Raw genomic sequence first — 24,888 nt, 5'->3', positions numbered from 1 at the left:
CAATGTCAGATTTTCGAAAGCAATATACCGCTACTTCTGCTGGACTCTTTTGGTTTCGAGGATATAAAGGGCTTGTAGGTTCATCAAGAACCCTAAGTACCCAGAGCTAATAAAGGAGCTGCACTATACAGCAATTCATTTGGTGAAATATAAAGATTAAAAAATAGGTGTCAGGGAAACCTTTGTATTCTGAAAATGGGCACATAAGGTGTTGAGAAGCAGTGGTTATTTGCACATCTCTGAATTCCGGGGTCTCCATATTAGCATGTGAATTACAGGGCATTTCTCAAATACACTTCTTTTACACACTGTCTTACATTTGGAAGGAAATAATGTAGAGAAAGACAAGGGGCAATAACACTTGTTCTTCTATTCTTTGTTCCCCCAAGTCTCCCGATAAAAATGGTACCTCACTTGTGTGGCTAGTCCTAGTGCCCATGACAGGAAACGCAACTTGGATACATCACACTTTTACATTGAAATCTGATGTGTTTTTTGCAAAGTGCCTAGCTGTGGATTTTGGCCTCTAGCTCAGCCGTCACCTAGGGAAACCTACCAAACCTGTGCATTTTTGAAAACTAGACACCTAGGGGAATCCAGGATGGGGTAACTTGTGGCGCTCTCACCAGGTTCTGTTACCCTGAATCCTTTGCAAACCTCAAAATTTGGCAAAAAAAAACAATTTTTTCCTCTCATTTCGGCGCTGCAAAGTTCTGGATTCTGAGGGGAGCCACAAACTTCCTTCCACCCAGCGTTCCCCCTGGTCTCCCGATAAAAATGTTACCTCACTTGTGTGGTAGGCCTAGTGCCCGTGTCAGGGAATGCCCTAAAACACAACGTGGACACATCACATTCTCCTGAAAAAAACGGACCTGTTTTTTGCATAGTGTCTAGCTGTGGATTTTGGCCTCTAGATCATCCGGCACCTAGGAAAAGCTACCAAACCTGGACATTACTCAAAACTAGACACCTAGGGGAACCCAAGATGGGGTAACTTGTGGTGCTCTCACAAGGTTCTGTTACCCAGAATCCTTTGCAACCCTCGAAATTTGGCAAAAACAACTACTTTTTCCTCACATTTCGGTGCTGCAAAGTTCTGGAATCTGAGGGGGTTGTAAAATTTCCAAGTCCACACTGGTAATAAGATTTGTAGGTATTTATTGAGCAAGAGCACAGTACTCCTCTCTCCTTGCCTCCTTCAAGATCAATCCCATCACCCCCTTCTACATTCCACATTCCATCCACCATTCCATAAAGGAAACATTACTCAAGCTATTACAAATATATTCAACACATTTCCCCCCCTTTAAACAACATCACAATAAAACAATAAAATGAAACTGTACAATATATTTTTTTTTTTACCTAAAATAAAATAATGAACTACCCCAAAATTACACAAAATCTACCATTTTGGAAGACACATATCTCGTTCGATCGTCAGATTTGACTCTTGATTCTATAGAATCCTCTTCTATAATCACAGCATCACTGCACTCGGTGGCATCATGAACTTCTCCCTCACACAATGGATTCTCCGACTCCAAAACCCCACCCTGATTACTACCCAGATCCACATCCTCAAAAACTGGCACCATCTCGTCTCTCTCTTACCTTAAACAAAGAACCTGCAGAACTCACACAGTGTGCACTTTCTTGCCCAGCCATACACTTCGCTAACCTTCTCACACTCCAAAACTTTTCCATCTTGTGTAACCACGCTCTTATTAAACACCTTCACCACCTTCATAGCTCTGCCAAACTTAGACATACCTTTCTTCACCAACCCTGGTTTACGTATTCTGACCCAGTCTCCTACTACAAATTACTGTTCCTTCACTTTCCATCTGCTGTCAGACACCTCTTTTTACTTCTTCTGCTTCACTCTCACCCTATCCTTAATTTCCTCCATACACACTTTCTCCAAATCTCTCCCTTGTTTCTTCTTAAACCACAATGGACAGAGTTTAGAAACAGGGTTGCTTCCTCTTAGTAATCTGAAAGGACTCACTTCAGTGGTACTCTGAGGAGTAATACCACAGTTTTCTCTCAACTTTTCCTTCCACTGTCCTCCAAAACTCTGTGCCCAGCCAATACTTTCTTTCAGAACTCAGTTGAAACTCTCAACTTGTCCATACCCTTGGGGTTCGTATAAAGGAGTGGTAACATGCTTAATATTGCTATATCTGAAAAATCCTTGTATTTCTTTGGATACTAACTGGACACCATTATCTGATACTAACACCTCCAGATACCCTTCCCTTGCAAATACCTCTTTGAGGAACTCAATAATAGTGCTCAAAGATACTAATTTCCCCTCAGGCCATTTAGAGTGATAGTCAGTCCACTAATACTAAAGCATAGCGAGCTCCAACAGGCAAAGAATAAAAAGGACCAGAAATGTCGAATCCAAGTTTCTGCCATGGAGATTCTGGCCATTGCACCTGACGCAAAGGGGTCAGCACCGTCTTCAACATTTTCTCTGCATTAACACATTCACACAGCTTTCCCTCACAACTTATTCTGCCATTTTATCCAGACATCAACCGTCACTGTACACTGCGCTTTCACCCTAAATGGCTTAGGAGTAGGAGCTTCAACAATCTCTTGCTTGATCATTTCAAATGCATCCCTCTGTTTCTCTGCCATACATATTCCACTCCTTTCCTTGTCAGTTCACTTAGTGGTTCCATTTTTGTAGCAAAATTTGCTGTAAATTTGCTGTAATATTCACATAACCCAGCAAATGACAATCATTTCTCTCGATTATCCAGAGCTGGAGCATTAACAATAGCGTCTACCAGCGATCGCTTTGGTATTACCCCCTCCCCTGACACTGTATGTCCTAAATAGTCCACATATTTACCAAAAAATTAAATTTATTTTCCTTTAAAGTTAAACCATTTCTACTGAGAACATCACCCACTTTTATTGTGTGATCCTTGTGTTCCTTCTCATTCTTTCAATAAATGAACACATCATCTTGGAAACATTTTACAAACAAATCCATTTCTTTAAACAATAGGAACATAGCTCTTTGAAAAAATGATGCCGCAGAGGCTAATCCAAAAGGCATACATTTAAATTGGAACAACCCCTGCAGTGTGATAAAGGCTGTGAGATGCCTTGAGTCCTCCGTAAGTTCGATCTGGTGATATGCAGATCTTAATTCTAATGTGGAAAAAATCTTCGCCTCCTCCAACATACTGACAACCTCATTTATGTTGGGTAAAGGATGACAGTTAATAATAATGTTTGCATTCACTGCCCTCAAATCCACACATAACCTTAAAGATTTATCCGCTTTATAAGCTAAAACAATTGGGAATACCCACTCCGATGACTCAATCTCTTTTATAACATCTTCCTTAACCATTTCTGTCAGGATATCCTTCAACTCTTCTCTCGCACTGATAGGAACATTCCTCAATTTCTGTACTAGTGACTTAGCCTTTTCTTTTAATCTGAGCTTGTGACTGTAATTCCTTAGCCTACCCAACACTTCAGTGAACACGTGTGGAAATTTGGACGTGATGCATGCCCTATCATCACAACCTTCAACTACTAATACTGGTTCACAACACCTGGGGTTCAAGATTATCCCCAACTTGGCTTGATCCCTCCAGCTTAGTACATTGACTCCTTTTTCCGCTACATACAACTTAATGTTAGCAGATCTACTTAAAAAAAAAAAATCTTGGTTTCAACTTATCCTTGCTGTTCCATCAAACCCCTCTGCAACAATATCCAGATTGGCCAAATCAGTCATTTTCCACATACCTCTGAACTTTTGAATAAAATAATCACATGTGATAATTGTCCAGGGTGACCCAGAGTCAGCCATAACATCAAGTTCCATTCCCTCATTATGTACTCTACATTTAGGTTGATTAGCCATACCACTACAATTGTTGTTACCACTGTCTTTTTAGAGATAACACCACTCCCTTCTCTTCATCCTCCTTGAAGTCACACTTACAGCAAACTTCATCACTCCGTCCTCTGTTCACATGCAAAACTTTCCCTTTGATGTTACCATTACTCCTTTTAGCACCCCTGCAAACTAGCAAAATGTCCCATTCTTCCACATTCTTTGCACTCTTTACCAATGGCCGGATACTGCTGTGAACTGGCAGTGTGGTTCATATTTCCACAACTATAACATGACATACGTTCATTTTTGTCATACCTATTCCATTTCTTGTTAAACATAGCATTCTTAGTATTTGAATTATTCCCAAAAATATTTTTTCCCACCACTCCTACAACTTCAGATTCTACATTTTTGGTTTTATCAGCTTCTTGCACAGTTTTTATCAATTTCTCAGATTGTTCCAAAGCTTTTGCCGTGTTGATCACATCCTGTAATTTGGGATCACCCATTACCCACAACTGTCCTTGGATCCTCGGACTACTGACATGAACAATAATCTGATCTCGATTCATCTCATCAGTAATTGGCCAAAATTACAATGCATAGATAATCCACATAAAGCTGTGAGGAATTCATCGAACGTCTCTCCCGATTGTTGAGTTCTGGTATAAAACTTGAATCTGCTCACTGCTATACTCGCAGTAGGTTTGAACCTAACCTTGGTCTTTAACCGTGTCAGTGCGTCTTTGAATACATCAAATTCCTCATTTTGCATAGTCCCTTGCGGTAAAGTTCTAAAAATCATTTGACTCTCTGAACCAAGACAATGTAAAAAAATATTCTTCTTTCTTTCTAGTGACATTCCATCCTCATCAATAGCTTTCAAATATTTCAAAAACTCTTCTTCCACCTAGCCCATGGTATAGGCGGATCTCCTTTTGTTTTGTTGGAACTTTTTCAAATTGCATTTTTATAATAGCATTAGGTTAAAATAACGAGAAAGAGAAAAAAAAAAATATATATATTTAATTAAATTTTATGAAATATATATATTTAATTTAAGTCTAATTCTGTAACACTTGCTCTGTAAAATCCTTATTTTCAACTCCTCTGTATGTTAGTCCACGTACGTCTTTCTTCACTTTAAACCTGGAAGTGGGTAGAACCAGGAACTGGTTGAAATGATATCCAGATCGCACTTGCAGTACAATAGAAGGTGTGTAGTACATGAACAATCCTTGCATGCAGCGCAAAGTAGGTGAATCGATATCCAGATCTCAATCGTAAGAAGATCGTGGTAAGCAAGTGTGTGCCGTACGTAAATAAGCCTTGCATGGACGCAACGCAATCCTGATGCCAAGCACAAACCCTCGTCTCCAGGCAACAATCACTGAGACGCCCGTTCTCCTTGTTCTAAGGCCAAGCGCAATCCCTCATCTCCAGGCAACAATCACGGAGACGCCGAACGGAGTCACAAGAACAATGCGATCTTTAAATATAAAATAGGCATTACGTGGAGAGTTAATCACTTCAAGCTTTGAATCTTCGGGTTCTCAAAGGAAGTAACACCACTCCTGTGCTGTTTTATACACTTTTGTAGCAAGTGTACTTCCTTGTAGCTCGTCGCCAAATTTGTAACGTTTCCAAGGCCACACTGGTAATAAGATTTGTAGGTATTTATTGAGCAACAGCACAGTACTCCGCTCTCCTTGCCTCCTTCAAGATCAATCCCATCACCCCCTTCTACATTCCACATTCCATCCCCAGATTCCATAAAGGAAACACTACTCAAGCTATGATAACTATATACAACACAGGAGCCATAAACTTCCTTCTACCCAGCGTTCCCCCCTCCCAGGTCTCCCGATAAAAATGGTACCTCATTTGTGTGGGTAGGTTTAGTGCCCGCAACAGGAAATGCCCCAAAACACTGTGTGGACACATCAAAAATATCAAATACAAAACTACCTGTTTTTTGGGGGTGGAGGCACCTGCGTTTTGGGTCCTGGGCTCAGCAGCTATCTAGGGAAACCTACCAAAACCACAGATTTCTGAAAAACAGACACCTGAGAGAGTCCAGGAAGGTATGACTTGCGTGGATCCCCTAGTGTTTTCTTACCCAGAATCCTCAGCAAACCTCAACATTAGCTAAAATAAATGTCATTTTTTCCACATTTCTGTGTGGGATCACGGCACCAAGACAATTTTCCTACTACCCCACGTTCCCCTCAGTCTCTGGTAAAATGATACCTCACATGTATAGTGGGCCATGTACCTGTGACAGGAAAGAGCCAAAAACATGTCGAAAATGAGGGGGAACCAAAATGGGTCCAAAAGGGCAGTTTGAAAACAAGAAAACGTTTTTAGGCTGACAAGTGGGGCAGAATTTTTATCGGTATAGATGCGACAATGCTGGGTGGTAGGAATTTTGTGGATTCCTGCAGATTCCGGAAGGTTCCATCACCAAAGTGTGAGACAAATGTGTGATTTCAAGCAAAGTCGGTGGTTTGCAGGGCATTGTGGGTAAGAAAATGGTGCGGGCGCATGTGAAGCACACCACCCTGGACTCACCCAGATGTTTATTTTTCAGATGTGTCTAGGTCTTGTAGATTTTTCTAGATGGCAGCGTCCCAAAGTCCAAAAAGTGCAGCCCTCACCATCCCAAGTGGGCTGATTTTGAGAGTTAGACAAGTCTCATGTATGCCTCATGGCCCAAATGTGAAACCAAAACCCATAATAATCAAATGTCCTCTTGCTTTCCATGGGATAAGATGTTTTAGTGTGCAGGGGGAAGAGCTGAAAGTCTGTAACCCCCTGCAGTTGGGGTGGGGGCTGACCATGCCCATACTGGTTGGTAGCCACCAGCCCACTATTTTTATTTTGTTTTAATCCCTGGCATCTAGTAGGCTTTTTGCCCCTCCCCGGGAGTGGATTGGGGGTAATTGCCCCATCTGCCCACCGGTGGGCAGAACAACTTTGTCCCCATTTATTTGGGGTAGGGGTAAGGCCATAACCCCACCCTCTTTTTTTGGAAAAAAAAAAAAAATCTTCTCTGGTGTCCTTTCTGCCCCCTTTGGGGGCAGACGGTCCTTACAAAAATAGGCTGATCTGCCCCCAAGGTGGGCAGAAATGGCCACAGTAATGTATCCCCATGGGGAGCGACCTTTACCCAAGGGACGCCCCCACAAACAAAATACACACACACAAACCAATCCATGGTGCCTAAGTGGTTTGTGTCCCTTTGGGGGCAGATCGGCCTAATAAAAATAGGTCGATCTGCCCCCAAGGGGGGCGGAAATGTCCTAAAATAAATTTGCCCCCAGGGGAACGACCCTTGCCTAAGGGGTCACTCCCCATCTGTAAAAAAATTAATAAAATCCCTGGTGCCTAGTGGTTTCTGCCCCCCTTGGGGCTGATCAGACTAATTAAAATAGGCCAATCTGCCAAATTTATTTTAGGCCATGTCTGCCCCTAAGTGGGGCAGAAATGGCCTAAAATAAATTTGCCACCCAGGGGAGCGACCCTTGCCTAAGGGTTCGCTCCCCTTGCGTGAAAGTGGCCCAACAAAAAACAATCCCTGCTGTCAAGTGGTTTCTGCCCCCTTGGGGGCAGATTGGCCTAAGAAAAATAGGCAGATGAAATGGCCTAAAATAAAATTGCCCCCCAGTGGGCAACACTTGCCTAAGGGGTCGCTCCCCATCTGTAAAAAATAAAAAATAAAATCCCTGGTGCCTAGTGGTTTCTGCCCCTCTTGGGGGTAGATCGGCCAATTAAAATAGGCCGATCTGCCCACCAAGGGGGCAGAAATGGCCTAATATAAATCTCCTTCCCCAAACAAGGGAGCGACCCTTGCCTAAGGGGTCACTCCCCACATGTCAAAAACAAAACAAATATATATCACTGACATCTAGTGGCTTCTGCCTCCTTGGGGGTAGATTGGACTAATTAAAATAGGCCGATCTGCCTACAGGGAGGGCAGAAAAGGCCTAATAGTAAATGGCCCCCCTGGGGAGCGGCCCTTGCCAAAGGGGCCGCTGCCCTTATGAATAAATCACAAAAAACAAAACAAAAACACAAATCCCAGATGTCTAGTGGGCATTTCTGCAGCCCGATCGCTTCACGATTAGGCTGCAGAAATGCACACAGAGGCATGAAAGAAAAGGAAAGGCCTTTCCTTTCCTTTCATGCCTCTGCCTACCACCACCTCCAGGTCGGAAGAGAAAGCTCAGCTTCCAGCGCGATGGGAGTTGACCTCTGATGAGGTCATCCGACGTCACGGGGGAGGTTGGGGGAGGAAGGGGAAGCGATTCCCCTTCCATCCCTGACGGGGGTGTGTGGGTGGAAGGCCCACAGGTAGAGCGCTAGCACTACCCCCGTGGGCCAGGTGCAGGACGAGCTGGTCTCGTCCTCAGCACACGCAAACCGTGGCCGAGACCACCTCGTCCCAGTTATCCGGGGGGTTAAAATAGAGCAGAAAAAAGAGAAGCAATGTTTTCTTTGCCTTAAATAGCTGCTTTAATTATGCTCCATGACCTGACCTGCCTTTAACCTCTGCTTCTGGCTCTGGCAGCAGGCATTGTGATGTCAGAAGTTGACTGTGATAACTTATAATAGTCGATTAATTGGTAACTGGGTTTGTCATAAGTCACAGATTATGAAGATATTAGAGACTACAGTGTTTAGCGGAATTACACGTTCCCTTGTATTATGAAGTGATTAATTTAAGTATTAAAGAAGCAGTATAAATATTTAACACGTTGTGAAAACACCTACTTTTTTCTGAACGATTTGGAAGGCTAAATGATTTATACACCTATTGCTTTTGATTACATTAGTCTACCTCCCGACAGTGCAGACAGAAAACCAGCATTGGCAAATCCAGGAGGTCTGAAGTTAGCTGCTAGCCTTTTAACTTTGGCAGTTCTCCTTTTGGTACAGCAAGGGGGTTGCAAAACATTATTGTTGGGAAGCTGCCAGCACCTCGTCAACCTAGAAAACATTGAGCATAAAAACATATTTATTTTGTTCCAAAAAGTCACACATTACCAAAGAAATCCCTGACGCTAAAGGAAACTACCTTGAGGGTGATGTGCTCCTTGTGAAAGGTAAGCATGCTGTAACTCGCAGTCAAGTCAGACAACGCCTGAAATTGGCTGTGGGTGGAGGTAAAATGTTAATGACACAACAACAGACTTATAGATGAAGTGACACTGAAAACTCCCATAAGGAACTATGCTCCACATTTGATTTTAGTAAAATCAAAAGGTTAGGCTAACACCTAGCCTAAAAAAGCTATTGATGTGGTAGTGGCTGCCAGCCTCTGGCTTTGGTTAATGCTGTTTTTATAATATTTTTGTAAATCTTTACTGCTAATAGATAGAGAAGTTTGAACAGATACATAGAGAGGCTTGCAAAACAGATTGGCTCACAAAGACCAAGAGTGTTGTATAGCTAGATAAATAACCTTGCAAAGGTTGATAGATAGCCAGATCGGTAGATAGATAGGTTGGTAGATAGGTATGTAGATAGACAAGCACAAATAGATGGAACAACAGACTTTCTATTGTAGAAAGATAGGTAGAACAATTTACATTTAGAATGATAGACTTGCAAAAATAATTAGAATGATAGGCTTGCAAGAATAGATAGACGTTGCAAAGACTGAAGGAGAGACAGATAGAGGGACAATAATAGGTTGGTAGGCAAACATGTAGATAGAGAGGTAGACTGACAGGTAGATAGATACAGAGATGGACAGGTAGATAGGCACACCAAGAGGTAAATAGGTAGATAGACAAATAGACCTGGCTGCATAGACAGACAGGCTGAACAGCACAGATTCAAATAGTAATATAAAAGGTAAATAAGTACAACATACAAGAGCCCTGAAAGCTAACTAGAAAGACATACAAACAGGACATAAAGACTAAATTGGTTTACAATTATAGCTGTAGTGCTCAATTAAAATACATACTGGAGTACAGTTATAAATGCTTTCCACTGCCTGAATTCAAAGGGACCCAATCTGGTATACTCTTTAGCAGCAACTAGATAGAAGGGCAGCTCCAAAAGGAATTCACAACATCATTAGAAGGAGGTAGGAACCAAAAAGCTGGAATGTGTTCTGTGCTGTGAAGAGTTGCTAAGCACCTGCTATCACACCATGCTCGCAACACTAATGTAATAATTAAATACAAACAAAAATACTGCCTCTGAGGGGAATTGCCTTTTGTGTGGGTTTTCTCCCTGTGAAAGAGCAAAATGATGTCACTCACAGTGAAGTTAACCAGTGGCTGAAGTAGGCTGACCCACTGCCTCTTGCTGTTTGCTGTTGTAGGCTTACGCAGCATGAGAATGACACACCAAAAGACCAGTAGATAAAGAGAGGTGACTAAAAGCCCCTTTAATTATATGCTATGTATAATAATGGTAAAATCAAAAGGTCTTGGGTAACATCATACTTAAACAACCATTGGCAAAGCTGAGCTGTCTGGCGTTGACCTCAGTCTTTTGACTTTGGCAACTCTTGTTTCGTTGTTTCATGGTTTCTTTTGGTCCTAAAAGGCATGCCTTACCTTCATAGTCCCTAGTACCAGAGGAACTACTTTGTGTGGTTGTGTTCCTTGTGAAAGGGAAGCATGTTATAACACACACTGAAGTCAGGCAACAGCTGAAGAAGAATGTGAATTACACAACCATGGACTTGTGGATGAAGGTTGGCTGAAAACCCCTGTAAGGAAACATATAATGTTAGTTAAACCAAAAGATCAGGCTAATACCTGGCCTAAAATAGCCAATCAGTCTGGTGTTTGGCAAGCAGTCTATTTGCCTTTGCTAATGCCGTTTTGTGATGTTTTTGTAATTATTTATTAGAAATTGATGGAGAAGGTCGAAAAGATAGCTAGAAAGTCAAAATAGATTGAGAGGCTCACGAAGACAGACCAGGAAGGATGTATAAATAGATAATCTTGCATAGATAGATTGTTGGATAGTTAGAATGATAGACTTGCAAAGATAGACGGACTGCCAAAGATAGATAGGTACATATAGGCAGGGAGGTAGAGGGACAGACAGGTAGTAAGACAGATAGGTTGACAGACAGACAGGTAGGCGGATAGATAGATAAAATACACAGACCAACCGGTAGATAAACACACAGAAAGGCAGGTAACAGATCAGGTTGCAAAGATTGATGGATAAATGTCACAGCACAGATTCAATTAGCAATATAATAATTAAATATCTATATAAGCAAAACATTCAAGAACACTGAAAGAAACCTGTAGAACATTCAGATGAAAATTAGTTGACAAGAATAGTGTCAATTAAAGTACCTACAGGAATGCTGTTATAAATACATTCAGTTGCCTGCATTCTAAGAAGAGAATTACTCTATAAAGAAAAGTTTCAAATGGACATAATCTTCTATACTCTGAAAAAGTAGCAATCAGACACTAAGGGTGTAGGAACTGATAAAGCTGGAATGTTTCCTGTGATGTGAAGAGTTGGTAGAAAGCATCTGCTATCACATCAAGATGTAAGCAACAAATGTAACACTAAAATGATAATCAAGTAGAAACAAAAACACTGGCACTGAAGGGAGCTACCTTGTGTGTTGATATGTTCCTTGTGAAAGAACAAAATGCAGTTATTCAATGTGAAGTTAGTCAGTGGCTTAAGTCAAGTGACCCATTGCCCCATGCTGTATGCTTTAGCAGCCTGAAGCCAAATGTGAATGACACAACAACAAACCAATGGAGGAATAGATCTGGCTGAAACGCCCTTATATTAAGTATGTTATACATATTATGTCAAATCAAAATGTCTTTGCTATCGCAAGGCCTAAAAAACCAAGGGCCAGATGTATCAAAAAAACAAATTGCATTTCTTAAATAGCGAATTTTAAGAAATTGCTATTTAAAAAATGCAAAGTGGTATGTATGATTTTTGCAATTCGGTAATAGCGATTTCTTAAGATTCGCAAATGCTATTACCGAATCGCAAATAGAGAATCCAACTCCATTTGCACCTATGGGCCTGCTGCGAATGGTTTTGCATTTCCTAAATTGCGAATTCCAGTTAGGAATTCGCAATTTAGGAAATGCAAATCCCAGGGTGCTGGGGGCCTAAGGCCTCCTCTGCTGCACCCCAAAAATATTTTTACAGACATGTGAAGCACACACATGCCTTAGGGGCATGTGTGCGCTACATGTCAATTTTAAAAATGCATTTAAAATGCATTTTTAAAAACTGCACATGGTTACCACCAAACTTTTGTTGGTGGTAATTGCATTTCCTAAATGCCCAATTCGCATTTAGGAAATGCTTGATACATATGTTTGAGAAATCGCAAATAAGGATTCCTTATTTGCGATTTCCTATTTAGAGAATCGCAATTTGTGAGTCTCTAAATGTGGTCGCAATTTTAAGGAATCGCTATTTTAGCGATTCCTTAAAATTGCACTGCAAATGCCTTTCATACATTCTAAAAGGCATTTTTGCATTCGCAAACCACCGAATTTTGCGATTCGCACCGTTTGCGAATGCAAAATCACTTGATACATCTGGCCCCAAAACTCTTATAAATGCATGGATGGTAGAAGAATAAAACTAGATATTTCTATGCTAAGCGAGCCAGGGTAATCATGGCAGAGTACTAGTTATTGTGGGCAGAATATTCGAGTTGACAGTTTTGATTGGTTACAACTTTAGCCCCATTTAGCTGATCATCAGCGGACTGTCAACAAAAGTACACATGGACATAAAATATATCCTGACTTTTGCCGATTGGTTGGCCTTGTGGGAGGAGGATCACAGGCAGGGTCTTGTATATAAACTGTGAACGTTTGTCCAAAAGTTGTTTTTACATTCGAATTACATTAGAGGAAGTTGGCCAACCAGACTAAAAACCTCAGGACAGGTCTACCCCAAGAGTGTCATAAAGACGAACGTCCCTCTGCCTTCTTTGTGCACTTTTGATCAATGATGTTTGAATGCATTACAGATTACTAATGATAGGCAAAACATTCTATTTATGATCGGAGAGCCAGCAAAACTGTTTAATGGTATGTGATGGCGTACACATGGTGTGTAATTGTGGGTGAAATTTTGGATTTCAAGCAGACAGAAGGGAATTGGACACTGACTGCAAGTTTGCTATGCCCTTGCCCAGCAAGCTTTTCAGGTGAGACATTGCATAGAGGGCTGGATAAAGTCTAAATATGCCTCATGCCCAGTACACCCTGAGGCAGGCGTGCTGGGCAATACAGCAGTGTGAAGAGTGGGCCCAAACGGTTTGGGCCCTATCTCACTTTAATGCAGGAGCCAAACTGGGCGTCACTGACGAGGCCTAATTAGACCAAACCCAGTCATGAGGGTCCGTGGCCTGGCAGTTTGGGCTGGACTGTTCATAATTTGGCGAGGCGCAGTCACAGTAGCATAAGTGGGCGAAAAACTATAAGACTGAAATGTAGCTCGCGCAATCACTAATGGCCGAGATTAATTGAAGTAATTTGTTGTTTGGTGTGGGTTTTCCGCAGGCTATGCACAACTGATCTCGGAAACCTTTTTATTTCTTTTCCCTCTTGCATGTCTCGGTTGTACGCAAACAAACAGCACCCTTCAGAATATTAAATTGCTGCCTGGAAGCAGCAAAGAGCGGTTTCAGCTGCACCACTTAATCTGCTTTTGCATGATGCTTGTTGCACAAGTGTGAATAGTTGATGCCACGGCAGTGAACACTGGATGAGTGCTTTGGGACGCCAATCAAATATGCGCATTCCCAGAATGCATCATTCGTTGTCTGCCCTGCTTCACCCATTGGGGAAGTGGACAGTACAGTAGACTGAAATGGGTTCGTTGCGTGCGAGTGACTGGCTGGGAGAGCAGGTGGTACAGTTTTGATTTCCAGCCACTAGACAAGGTTTGAAAACAAATGAAAGACCAATTCGGAGAGAGGGACAACTCTGATATGTTCTATCATTTTGACCCTTGCATCTTTCTGTTGTAGCACATGCGTAGGTTCGAGATATGTGTGGAAATTGTTTCTGTTGTGGACAGCTCTGCCCCTGTCTTCACGACGACCTGTGTGAAAGTGAATCAAAGTGATTGACTGGTTAAACCCAGGGCGTATAGATGTTAGCGAAAAGACACTCTGCTAGTTTCCTTGGAATGGTACTGCCGGAAAGTATGTGAAAGTTTGTCTTTCACCTTCTTTGTTTGGGCTTCTCTGGCCCTCCCTTATTGATTTTACTGTCCATGCCAGCCTCATCTTGTAATCTATTTCCCCCTTTACTTTTTCTTTTGGATGTAATTTTGCGGTAATGAAGCAGTTACTTTTAGCTAACTGTGGGTGCACTGCTATTTCAGTGCTACATGAGTTGTTTTGCAAAGTTAAAAATGTTCCAACCCTCAGTGGAACAGAGGCATCACTCCCAATGAGATTAACATCTGAATCTGTTTTTACACTTCAGATTTGACTGGATTCCTGTTTTTTCACTTAAAGTTCTTTACATATCTTTTCGTTCTTTTAATGTAAAGTTGAACATTTTTAGTCTCTATGAGATACTAAATCGTCTGATAAGCACTGAATCAAAGGCACCTTACCAAAATTGATATTGCACTCAGACTATCTTCCACTGTCTGACAGGGGAGACTAGGGCCCCCCCCTCATCTACTCTCTTCTGCTTTTATCTTGGACTTGGAAAAGAGGAATTATTTAGAAAATAAATATTTTCCCTTCTGTCATACATTTGCATTGCCATTTTAAAATGTATGTTTTGTTTATGTTAAGATTGTAATGGTTCTTAGTCATCAATACAAAAATTGATATATTGATTTTTTTTAATTTCCTACTAGGTTTTCTTAATCATACACTATGAGCCTCTTGTGAACTCGCTCGCAGCTGTCATTCTAAACGGGGATCTTTCAGTTATTTCTTCCAAAATGGAACAAGACACAAAAAGTGCTGTAAGTAACATCCTTACTCTGTAAATACTGGTACTCTACTGCGTTCCCAGCTCAAAGTGCAGACACATCGCTCACACTACATTCAGTCCCCACCCCACCTCTCCACCCTCCCGGAATTTTTAATCTGTCTCCATCATCTGAAAATGTAACGTAGTATCGATCCCTGACATGCACCTTGCTTCATTTATAACACCCACAGCTATTGCTGCTATGTCAACTGCTGAATTTTGTGAAGTTCACCATAACATCCCTTTCCATTCTGGTAAAGCATTGATTTCTGCATTGCTGTTCAGCAAACTGGATTACGGCAATAGGTTATTAGACAACCTCTTACATTCATTTTCACTTCCAGATAAGGGAAAACCTTTTGCCACAAGAGCTTTCTTTAAACTCCATTGACATATCTCTACTTCACATTGTTATTACCATGTTGCATGGTTGCCTTCTAAAACAGGGCTTTGCATATACTACTTGTCCTGGTCTTCAAAACTGTTAGCAGGCTACAGAGGTGACCTCCTTATAAGAGGTGACCTCCTTATACTCACCACCCCCACTCCTTCCCCAATCTTGGTCAGCTAATCGTAATCTTTGAGTCATACCCAAACCTCCTATTGTGACCTTAAGGTTCCAGTCTTTTAACTTGCTTGGACCTCATCACTGTAATTCACTCTATGCCGACCTGTTCTCTCTCTCTCTCTCTCTCTCTCTCTCTCTCTCTCTCTCTCTCTCTTGCTCTCTCTCTCTTTCTCTCTCTTTCTCTCTCTTTCTCTCTTTCTCCCTATTTGAAATTGCTATAAAATGTATTTTCAAATATAAAGTAGCACAGGATCAATGCTTAGTCACAATTCCTGTTTATCTTTGTAGCCCTGCCTCTATAAACATCATGTGGGTTATTCTAACTTTGGAGGAGTGTTAATCCGTCCCAAAAGTGACGGTAAAGTGACGGATATACCACCAGTCGTATTACGAGTTCCATAGGATATAATGGACTCGTAATACGGCTGGTGGTAAATCCGTCACTTTTCCGTCACTTTTGGGACGGATTAACACCTCCTCCAAAGTTAGAATAACCCCCCATGTCTGTCCTTCTCATGTACGATGCATGCTGTAAGATACAATTTTATATATATATATATATATATATATATATACACACACACATAAAAAAACAGAGGTTACAGGGACGTTATAGTTAGGCTCACCTTTTAAATGTACAAAACCATAGAAATTCAGCAGTTATAGTTAGTAACTTCAAGTAACTATAACTCGTGCCTCAAAGTAACTATAACTCACGTCCCTGCCATGCACAGTTTTTTCGTCACACATTTTACTGCAAATATTACATTGATATTTCCAATTATGTTATCAAAGATGTCATGAGTGCCTTAATTTGTAGGGTAATTAGCAGTGCACGGCGAGGGCTTGAGTTATATTTACCTTAGGGCTTGAGTTATAGTTACTTGAGGTGACTAACTGGTGAATTTCTATGGTTTCGTATGTTTAAAATGTGAGCCTAACTATAATGTCCCTGTAACCTTTGGTTAAAGTTTAAGTGAATTTCTTTGGTTTTTTTTAACTCTTTTTCCTAACTGTAACATCCATGTAACCTGAGTTTTTCAGTGAATTTGTATTTTTTTTTTACATATAGTAATTTTCACTACTTTACGTTAATCCAACCACTGCCGCGCACAGCCAAAGGCCCTGAGGCCACCCTCTACAAGCACCCAGCCTTGCACCATGCACGGCCTTCACCCATGCCCAGGGGATGTTGCCCGCAAGACCTGGCCCCTCCTAACCACCTTACCACATGCTGTGCGCAGCAGGAGTTGCCGTCGCCTCTCTGGATGTGAGAATAGGAGTGAGAGGGTGTATCTGGGAGTGGGAGTGGCTGTCAGATTGTCTGGCTGTGATAGTGCGCTCATCAGTGTTTTAGTGGGTGTGTCAGTGTGTGCACGGGTCTTTGAGTGGGTGGGAGGGAGTCAGTGGGTCTGTGAGTGGGTGTGTAACTGTCTGAGTCGGTCTGTAAGTGAGTGTGTGAGGGTCTGACTTGGATTGTGAGTGGGTGCACAAGGGTCCGAACGGGTCTGTGAGTGGGTGCATTAGTTTCTGAGTGGGTGTGTGAGTGGGAGAAAGATTGAAACAGAGAAAGAGAGTGACACAAAGAAAAGTTTTTTAGGTTTTGATAAATGACATACTTAGAATGAGATATTTCTGGACAAATTAAAAAGAAAAATGTATTTGCCATTTAAAAAGAGTAAGATTACCTTTCAGTATGAACCTTACACATTTGTAGTAAAAATGCTCAGTATGAAGGTCTGTGACCTTTGTGTGAATTATTCTTTTTTGTTTTTTTCTTTTTTTTAGCCCTTTATGGGCTTTCAGGGACCGCGGGAGAGCCATCAAGGGCTCCCTTGCGGTCCCTACATGTTTTTTAAAAATTATTATTATTTCTTTTATAAGAAGTCCTTTACGGGCTACTTGGGACCGCAGGGATAGCTTCATGACCTCCCCTGCAGTCCCATTGCTTCAGCACCGCGTAGCTGCTTTAAGGAGCAGCTCCGTGGTTGCTGAAGCAACCCTTTCATCTCTGTCCCCTGCCCGAAAGCTTCGTTTTTGACAGCAGGACCTGTTTGACAGGTCCCTCTGTCAAAAACCGAAGTGTTTGCTGTTGCTTGGCTTCTGCTTCAGCACTGCAGCCAAGCCACAGCAAACAGCTATTTCCCAGGAGTGGGCACCCCGGGACATAGCAGGAGCCGGCCCTGGGGGATTGGCAGTTCCCAGGGCCATCAGTGGCTCTTGGAGGGAGGCTGCTTGGAACCCCTCCAACTTAAAAGAAGCCCAGGGAAGGTTGTGATCCATTGGGTTAAGGGGGTCCAAAACAGACCCCATGTAATTATTTGTAATTTGACCACTGGGAGGTGGTGATCCCTGTGGCTGCAGGGAAGGGGGGGGTGCCCTCCCCGCTCCTATTATATTATTTGCAATGGAGCGGTGGTGGTTCCCGGAGAATTGAGGGAGGATGTCGGCTTCCCCCATGTTACAATGCATTTTTGCCCCTGGCGGCAGTGATCTCCAGGGTGCGGGGGCAGTGTGGCTGCTCCCACTCCTATTACATTATTCACCCGAGGAGGTGGTGGTCACCAGGGCTGTGGGGGGTCAGAAGGCCCCCCTATGAAAAACAAAAAGTGACCATGGGACCCGGCCCTCCTGGGGACTTATTTTAAGACAAGTGTGTGAGCCCAAGCTTGTTTTGTTTTTTACATTTTTGTTGCAGATTCTCAACCCGCCGCAAATTTGTGGTAACATTAAAAAAAAAAATGCTTTTGAACCCTGGTGGTGTTGGGTCCCTTTGGGACCGGAGCTGAGAGGTCAGTGTGTTCGTACCCTGGCCCCTCTTGTACTTTTTTTTCTTTTTTTCTGAGACTCGACTTCAGCCATGTCCCAAGATGGCTGACAACACATCAAGGGCTTCGTTGTTTAAGTGTTGTCAGACAGTCAAATCTCAGCGCGAGATCGGGAGGGGTTGTAAATCCTTCACGTCCCTACATATACAAATTTGGATTGCCTTAATTTTCTCAAGAACTACTGAACGGTTTCACTCCAAAGCAAAAAAAAAGGCTCCTTCTGAACAAGGTCCTACCTTTCTGCCAAATTTGGTGTAATTCCGTCCAGTAGTTCAAGCGCTATTGCTGGTCATTTTTTCCTTAGGAAAAATGAATGAGGAAAAAGTGTTTGGGGACCCCATGTTTTTCGTGCTCCCCCCTCCCCTCACCCAGGGAGCACCCCAAAACCTTGAAGACAGCAGCTCAAGTGAGTGTTGTATTTTCTTGGGAGATTTTGTGAAGATTCATCAAGCAGCGCCAAAGTTATTAGCAAAACAAACAAAAAAACTATTTCTATAGAAACTTGGCCGTAACTATAGCTACCTAGTGGCGACTGCCACTAGGTAATATATATAGTCTTTTTATGTATATGGTGTCATGCGTTGCCATCCACTTCACTAGGCCCCAGTAACCCCATCTTCATATTTTATCCACCAAACACTTTATTTTTTAGCTATATACCGCAAAACTAGTTGCAACATACAGCATATTTTGCCAAACTACTATTTCTGCTAATAAAGAAAAAAATGAATCTCGGGAAGATTAAATCCATTTGTTAGCTTCTTAGAAACATATTTTTGAGTTTATTTGCTAATGCAGGTATTTTAATGTAATTTGCTTTGGTTTTCTTGCGCAGTATATACTAAAAGGTGTTTTTCAGATGAACACTTCTAACTGAAAATTCTCCAATTTAAGACTATCCCCAGGATGCCAGATTGGATCCAGGGTATTTTCTCAGTAGTGCCCCCATGTCAGATAAGTGGCACTGCGTCTCCCTGCTGGGACACTGTTCTCTTCTGGAAATGTTGGAGCAGAGCCACGTATAAGAGCCACCTTTGCATGGTGACATCAGTTACTTTCTTTTCATGCTCTTCAAAGCTAATCCATACCTCTGTCCCCTACTTTGTTGGTTTTCTGACATCTTAAATTAGGCTAAGACAGCGTCAATGTCTTCCTCGAAAATGGCAGAATTTAAGCTGTTTACTAACTTCAGGAAGCAGATTTTGGTTACAGACTTACACAGTGACTCCCTTTGGTGCTTGGGCTTCAGTCACACCTCAAAGTTGTGCTATAGAGGCACTTTCATGTATCCAAAAAAGATCCAGGAGTAGGAGGCAGGACTCTACTTTGCCCCACATACATAGTGAGAAAGTAGATCATGCTCCAACGTGCAGGGCTATTTTCAGTCTTATTCAAGGAATTAGCCCCGCTCAAAGTCTCTTTCTTGCTCAGTGTCTTCCTGTATGTCGCAGACATGCCATGAGTGTAAGAAAGGCAAGTGCAGCTTGAGCCCATTCCACCACCACTATAAACCAGGTGAGGAGGCGCAGGGCTTCAATCAAAGGGTGTGGCCCCCTGTGACTTCCAACTCCAATCTGCAGTTAATTTTCCAGGTCATAGTTTACCCCAATCCAAACGGTGGCCTGCTTAAGTCAGTAGAACGCCATGTCTATGACTGCTTTTTAATAAAGAAATCTTTTTTTTTTTTTTTTTAAGTGCACGCCTTTTTCCTTAAAGAAAAACGGATGCATTTAAAAAGAGAAAAATGAAACTTTAAAGTTTCATTTTTTATGAGAAAGCAGTGGTCTGTGGGACCACTGCCTGCTCTTAAAAATATTTTTCACCATTCTCAGAGCCATTTGCAAATGGGCTACCACCACTTTCCAAGTAGTGGTTAAGTATTACTGTTTTGCAACCAAAATTTGGTCGCAAAATAAAATATTATACACCATCCAGATTTAGTATCTGAAAGGTATGCAGAAAACATGCTCCTCCCAAATACCATTGCGATTTGATAACAAAGTTATTGAATTGCTTTTTATACGTTTGAAATGTATTTTTCCAGTCACAGATGGGCTAATTCGCACTATCGGCATGTTTTCGACCACACAAATGCTTTGTACATCTGGCCCTAAGTTACTTCCCTTTGGCAGTGCAACTTCTGGTCGATACTCTAACCACTGATTCTTCACTGCCCGCCCACCTTTCTTTCAAGTGGACTCTTGGACATTATGATAAGGTTTTGGGACACTGTCACATACGATTTTAAATGGATGCACAGAGGGGAAAGATTAAGAAATTGACATCAGTGTTATAGGCTGGTGCTTATTTGCGACTCCACTCCCTCACAGGGCGTAACAGGGTCACATGGTGCCACTTATCAATGCACAAGAGCATGGCTGCGAAATTTCTCAGATCCAGTCTGGATATTACTAAGTTGATGTATCTGGCATTTGAAATTGGTTCCACAAGCAACAACATTACCAGAGGTAAGTAACATTTTCGTTTGGTAGGTATGTGTTCATGAGCATATCCTATGTATTCATGATGTCATTGTACACACTAAACAACAAGTTGAAGATGTCTTGCTTTTCCTTCACAAAAGACACACTTTGATACTATACCTCAGCATAAAGTTCACAACATTACAAAATATGCTCCTGCTCATACTTTGCTTTCTGACTTGTTTTAACTTGTAATTTACCATTGAATACCATAGTCAGGACCGTGTTTTGGCCTGACTTAGCATCAATCATGTTTAAAGATCCTCTGAATTCCTCCTAATCTGTACTTCGTGCTATTGAAAACATTAAAACCATATATAAATTTATTGCATGTGACTTTTTTCCTTTTTTTTTTTTTTTTTAACCAGCATCTTGTGTGTGTTTTTTCCCCTTTTGACTCTAGGCTTTAAAAGATTAATGTATCTAGGAAAACATGAAATGAGTATTGTAACTTGGCAAATTTTCCAGTAGCATACCTAGATTTAAATTCCTTGTGTTAACTTACATGACAGTTTGCAATGTTTTTCAACCAATAATCCTATGTGGTGACACCTCAAACAAAAACACATTTGAATAAGTGACTTAAGATGTGATTTGAATGTCATGTATGGGTGTCTTTTGCATGGTGCACAGCTGCCTTGCCTTATTACTGTTAAACACTCATGAGGTCCACCACTACGTAATATTCAAAATTAGGTTAATTCCATTTAATGGAGTCTTTCTTCAAAAACCTTAGCCAATTGTTAGGCACACTACTCTTTAAGGGGCTGACATCTCTAGACAGAAGCTTGATGCTTCTCTTGCACAGGTTCCAAACAATGGCGGGTCCTCTATTTGGGTGGAGGAGCGTTGCCCCCTCACCAGCAGCGGCAGCTGCAAAACCCTTACCAGAAAACCATCAAACTTTGTATATGATGGTTTTCTGGTAAGGGGGGTGAGGCCACGCGGGTGACATGCACGCCCCCTCAAAGTGCATGAGTGTTTGGCTGGTCGTCTCACGCCAGCCAAAAACACATGCGCACAGGGCTCTCTCCAGCCCACCATCATGGTTGCTGGGCTTGAGGGAGCCTGCACAGGCTCCCCGTCTGCCTGGGAGCATCCACCCTGGGCGCTCCGGATTGGCGCAGGGCAGGCTGTGAGCCTGTGCCTGCAGCGCCAGTGAGGAACCAGTGGTACACGGCATCGGACAAGGTAAGATTTTTTTCTTTTTCAATTTGTTATTTATTTCCCCCTGATTCTTTCTCCATACCCCCACCCCCTTGGGAGCCTGCGAGCCGCTACTGGTTCCAAAACAACCCCTGGGGCCTGTCTGCCAGCAAGAAAACCGAACCTCCGTTCTAAGAATGTAACGAGAGATAGTGATTCCGCTCGGGGATGGTAGCACAAATCAAGGGCCACAGAAGGCGCTGAAATGAAAGGACCAAGAATTAATATGGGAAAAAAATATTAAAGAAATTGTCTTATGAGGGAGCAGCTAGTCCGTGGCATTGCAAGTGTGTTATGCACCCCAGTGCAAGCTGGAAAGATGGGTCCCTCTGCCCCTTTTGGATAGCAATAAATAGGGCGAATTGTGGTGTAGTTGGCCTCTCACATCTCTGGTGTCACTGAACCTAGTTTAAAAGTGATTAGCCAGTGACCTAGATGAGTGGTTTTAGTGTATCCAGACCCTCCTGATGAATTGCGCCAGGTACCATAACTCTAGAGTCTGTGCTGGGTATGAGATCATGATCGATCACGAGGAATAAAATAAGTATCTGTAGAAGAAAAAGAAAAAGTAAACTGCCACGCTATGAAATAACAGGAGAGGAAAATATAGCACCTCGTTTTTGTCTTTAACTTTTATTTATTGGAACGTTTTTGCAAGTTTTAAGTAAAAAAGAAAAACAGTGCAAATACCGTGGAGTATACATTCTTCCTACACAGGCTTGCATTACCACAGGATTACCATTAAACCTAGAGAAGCACAGACTTTGAGTACTTGTTCATCCTGCACGTCAGATGTACCAAAGGCAGAATTACCCAGAGCCCTGAGAAAGCCCTATGCTTTCATGCCGTAAAAAGGTTTTTAAAAAAAGTGTTGGCTGTACCTGAAACTATTCTTACTGAAGGCTGGAATTCAGTGTGCTCCCACTGAAACAACGTCAGAATTTGTTTAATAAATTTCACATAAAGTTTTAAATAAACTAGATGAACACAGAAAATACAAAAGAAGTATTAAATGGTGGATCACAATTTTCAATACTGCATGTTAATGACAAAACAAACATAGACGTGCAACTTAAACTAATTATACTGTAAACTAATGTGCTTTGCAGACTACCTGCCGATTAAAATGCACTACCACAAGCATTCTCCACAATATTCTCATTTGACGACTTCACACCTCATTGTATACATTTGGGCACCCAGCTTTTCAGTACTTCTAGATCAAAGGTCCTAATACTGCAATTTTGTGAATTTCTCACCAGAGATATGAAAGGCTGCTACTTCAGCATCTGGGCACACTTTCAACACTTGGACGCTAGGTTGTGCATAGCAACCCTCAAACCCCTTTTCTACTAATGTTATAGAATACATGTCATTGGGCTAGAACTTACATACATTATTATATATTAAAGGGAGATGAACTAACAGTTGAAGATCACCAGTCGAAAGCAAAAATAAATTGCAAGGTTATTCTTCTGACCTCCTTTTTACATATTCAGAGGGACAGTGCATAAGTGGAATTTGGGGTCCCAGTAACGAAATGCGATTATATGGAAGGATTGCTACTTCTGTATGCAGCCCCGCCCTTATGAGCAGTTCAGGATCCAAGGCTTGCGGCATTCTTTGACGCTTGAAGGCAAAGACCGTAACATCTTAACTTGCAAGTTACTCCTATTATTTCCTGTCTTTGCCACATATGCAGCGTCTCTAACTAATTGGGGCTCCTTTGAGATGGCTGTCGAGTTCAAATTAAATTCAAAATCATTTACGGGGTAGCTTGCCTTTTATCAACATAAAAATAGTTTTTCTTAGATCCAAAAGCAAATGATAGCACGGATACATTACTGTAAAAGTGTGAGCTGCCAGTAATCCTGTGGAACTATCGACAGTTATGGCAATGCATTGATGTTACCTTGTTGTATTCCAAGCAACATCTTACACAGTTGTCGTTAACTACTGATGTTTGCATCCAGTGTCGCCCTTGTGCTCCGGTCATGACATTTGCTAATATCTATGAGGAGTGCACACTTCAGCATCTTTATTGTTGCTTCACTAAACGACAGAGACAGTAAGGTTTGCCTCCCTTCCTGTTTAGTGAGAGCTGCACGAGTCACTTCCCGCGAGTTGAGATGCGGTTTGATTACACCTGTTTTGGGGTTATTGGTGTTTTAACCTACTTTCCCTTTCCCGTAAAGAGATAGAGGGAGTTACTGGCAATGCTGTGTTTTACCAGCCTAATTTGCACATGCTAAAGGTGCTGACATAATAGTCGGTTTAAAGATAATCTGCACATTTTGTTTGAGGTGTGAATTACAAAACCACTTTGAGGTTCTATTTCAAGTGAACACATCACATGAAACCTAGTTTCAATCTCCCTTTAGTGTATTGTTCTATCAGAACAGCAAAGTTTGCTGTATGTGGTTTCGCAGTGTAGCTGAAATAGGTCTGGGGCTTTTAAATGTAACTCACCAGCTTCAATGAAGGCTGATAAAATGTAAAGCATAATCTGCACTGGTTCTCTTACATTTGGAACATATCAACTATGCTTGACAGTCGTTGGCAGTAATGGGAGAATCCACCTAATTAAACCAAGTTAAATTTTTTGTGCATATTTACTGTTTTTGCGAACTTGTTGCCAAATCCAATCATCTCTTTCAAAGCACTGATGCGTGCCATCTCCACTTCCTTCCATCCCCTGGTAAGTCTCAAGCCACAAGGCATGACACTGGGACCAACCACAAGGCATGACACTGGAACATAACTTGCACTGTAAGAGTTGCAGTTTTGGGATCCATGGCCTTTTTCACCACAGAACCATCCTTCAACATGTTCAGTACTTCCCTTCAACATCTTATTTGATTCCACTTGAGGATGTGCTGATATAAATGCTGTGGAGATGAGTGCCATGAGATTCTGACTCATACCCCAGTAGGGAGGTGTTCGGTACTTGGCA

General features: G+C 41.8%; 1 protein-coding gene across 3 annotated transcripts in view; it reads left to right on the top strand.

Moving 5' to 3' along the window:
- Positions 1–24,888, top strand: part of CLEC16A (C-type lectin domain containing 16A) — a 462,030-nt gene that overhangs the window by 102,965 nt on the left and 334,177 nt on the right. For all 3 annotated transcript variants that reach the window (XM_069210166.1, XM_069210165.1, XM_069210163.1), the window contains exon 9: positions 14,732–14,842. In XM_069210166.1, the coding sequence (XP_069066267.1) occupies positions 14,732–14,842 (111 nt within the window). The remainder of the gene's footprint in view (positions 1–14,731; positions 14,843–24,888) is intronic.

Source organism: Pleurodeles waltl, chromosome 10 (genome assembly GCF_031143425.1).
Source record: "Pleurodeles waltl isolate 20211129_DDA chromosome 10, aPleWal1.hap1.20221129, whole genome shotgun sequence".
In the NCBI taxonomy this organism is placed as follows: Eukaryota; Metazoa; Chordata; class Amphibia; order Caudata; family Salamandridae; genus Pleurodeles; species Pleurodeles waltl.
This window is presented reverse-complemented; position numbering and strand designations above follow the sequence as displayed.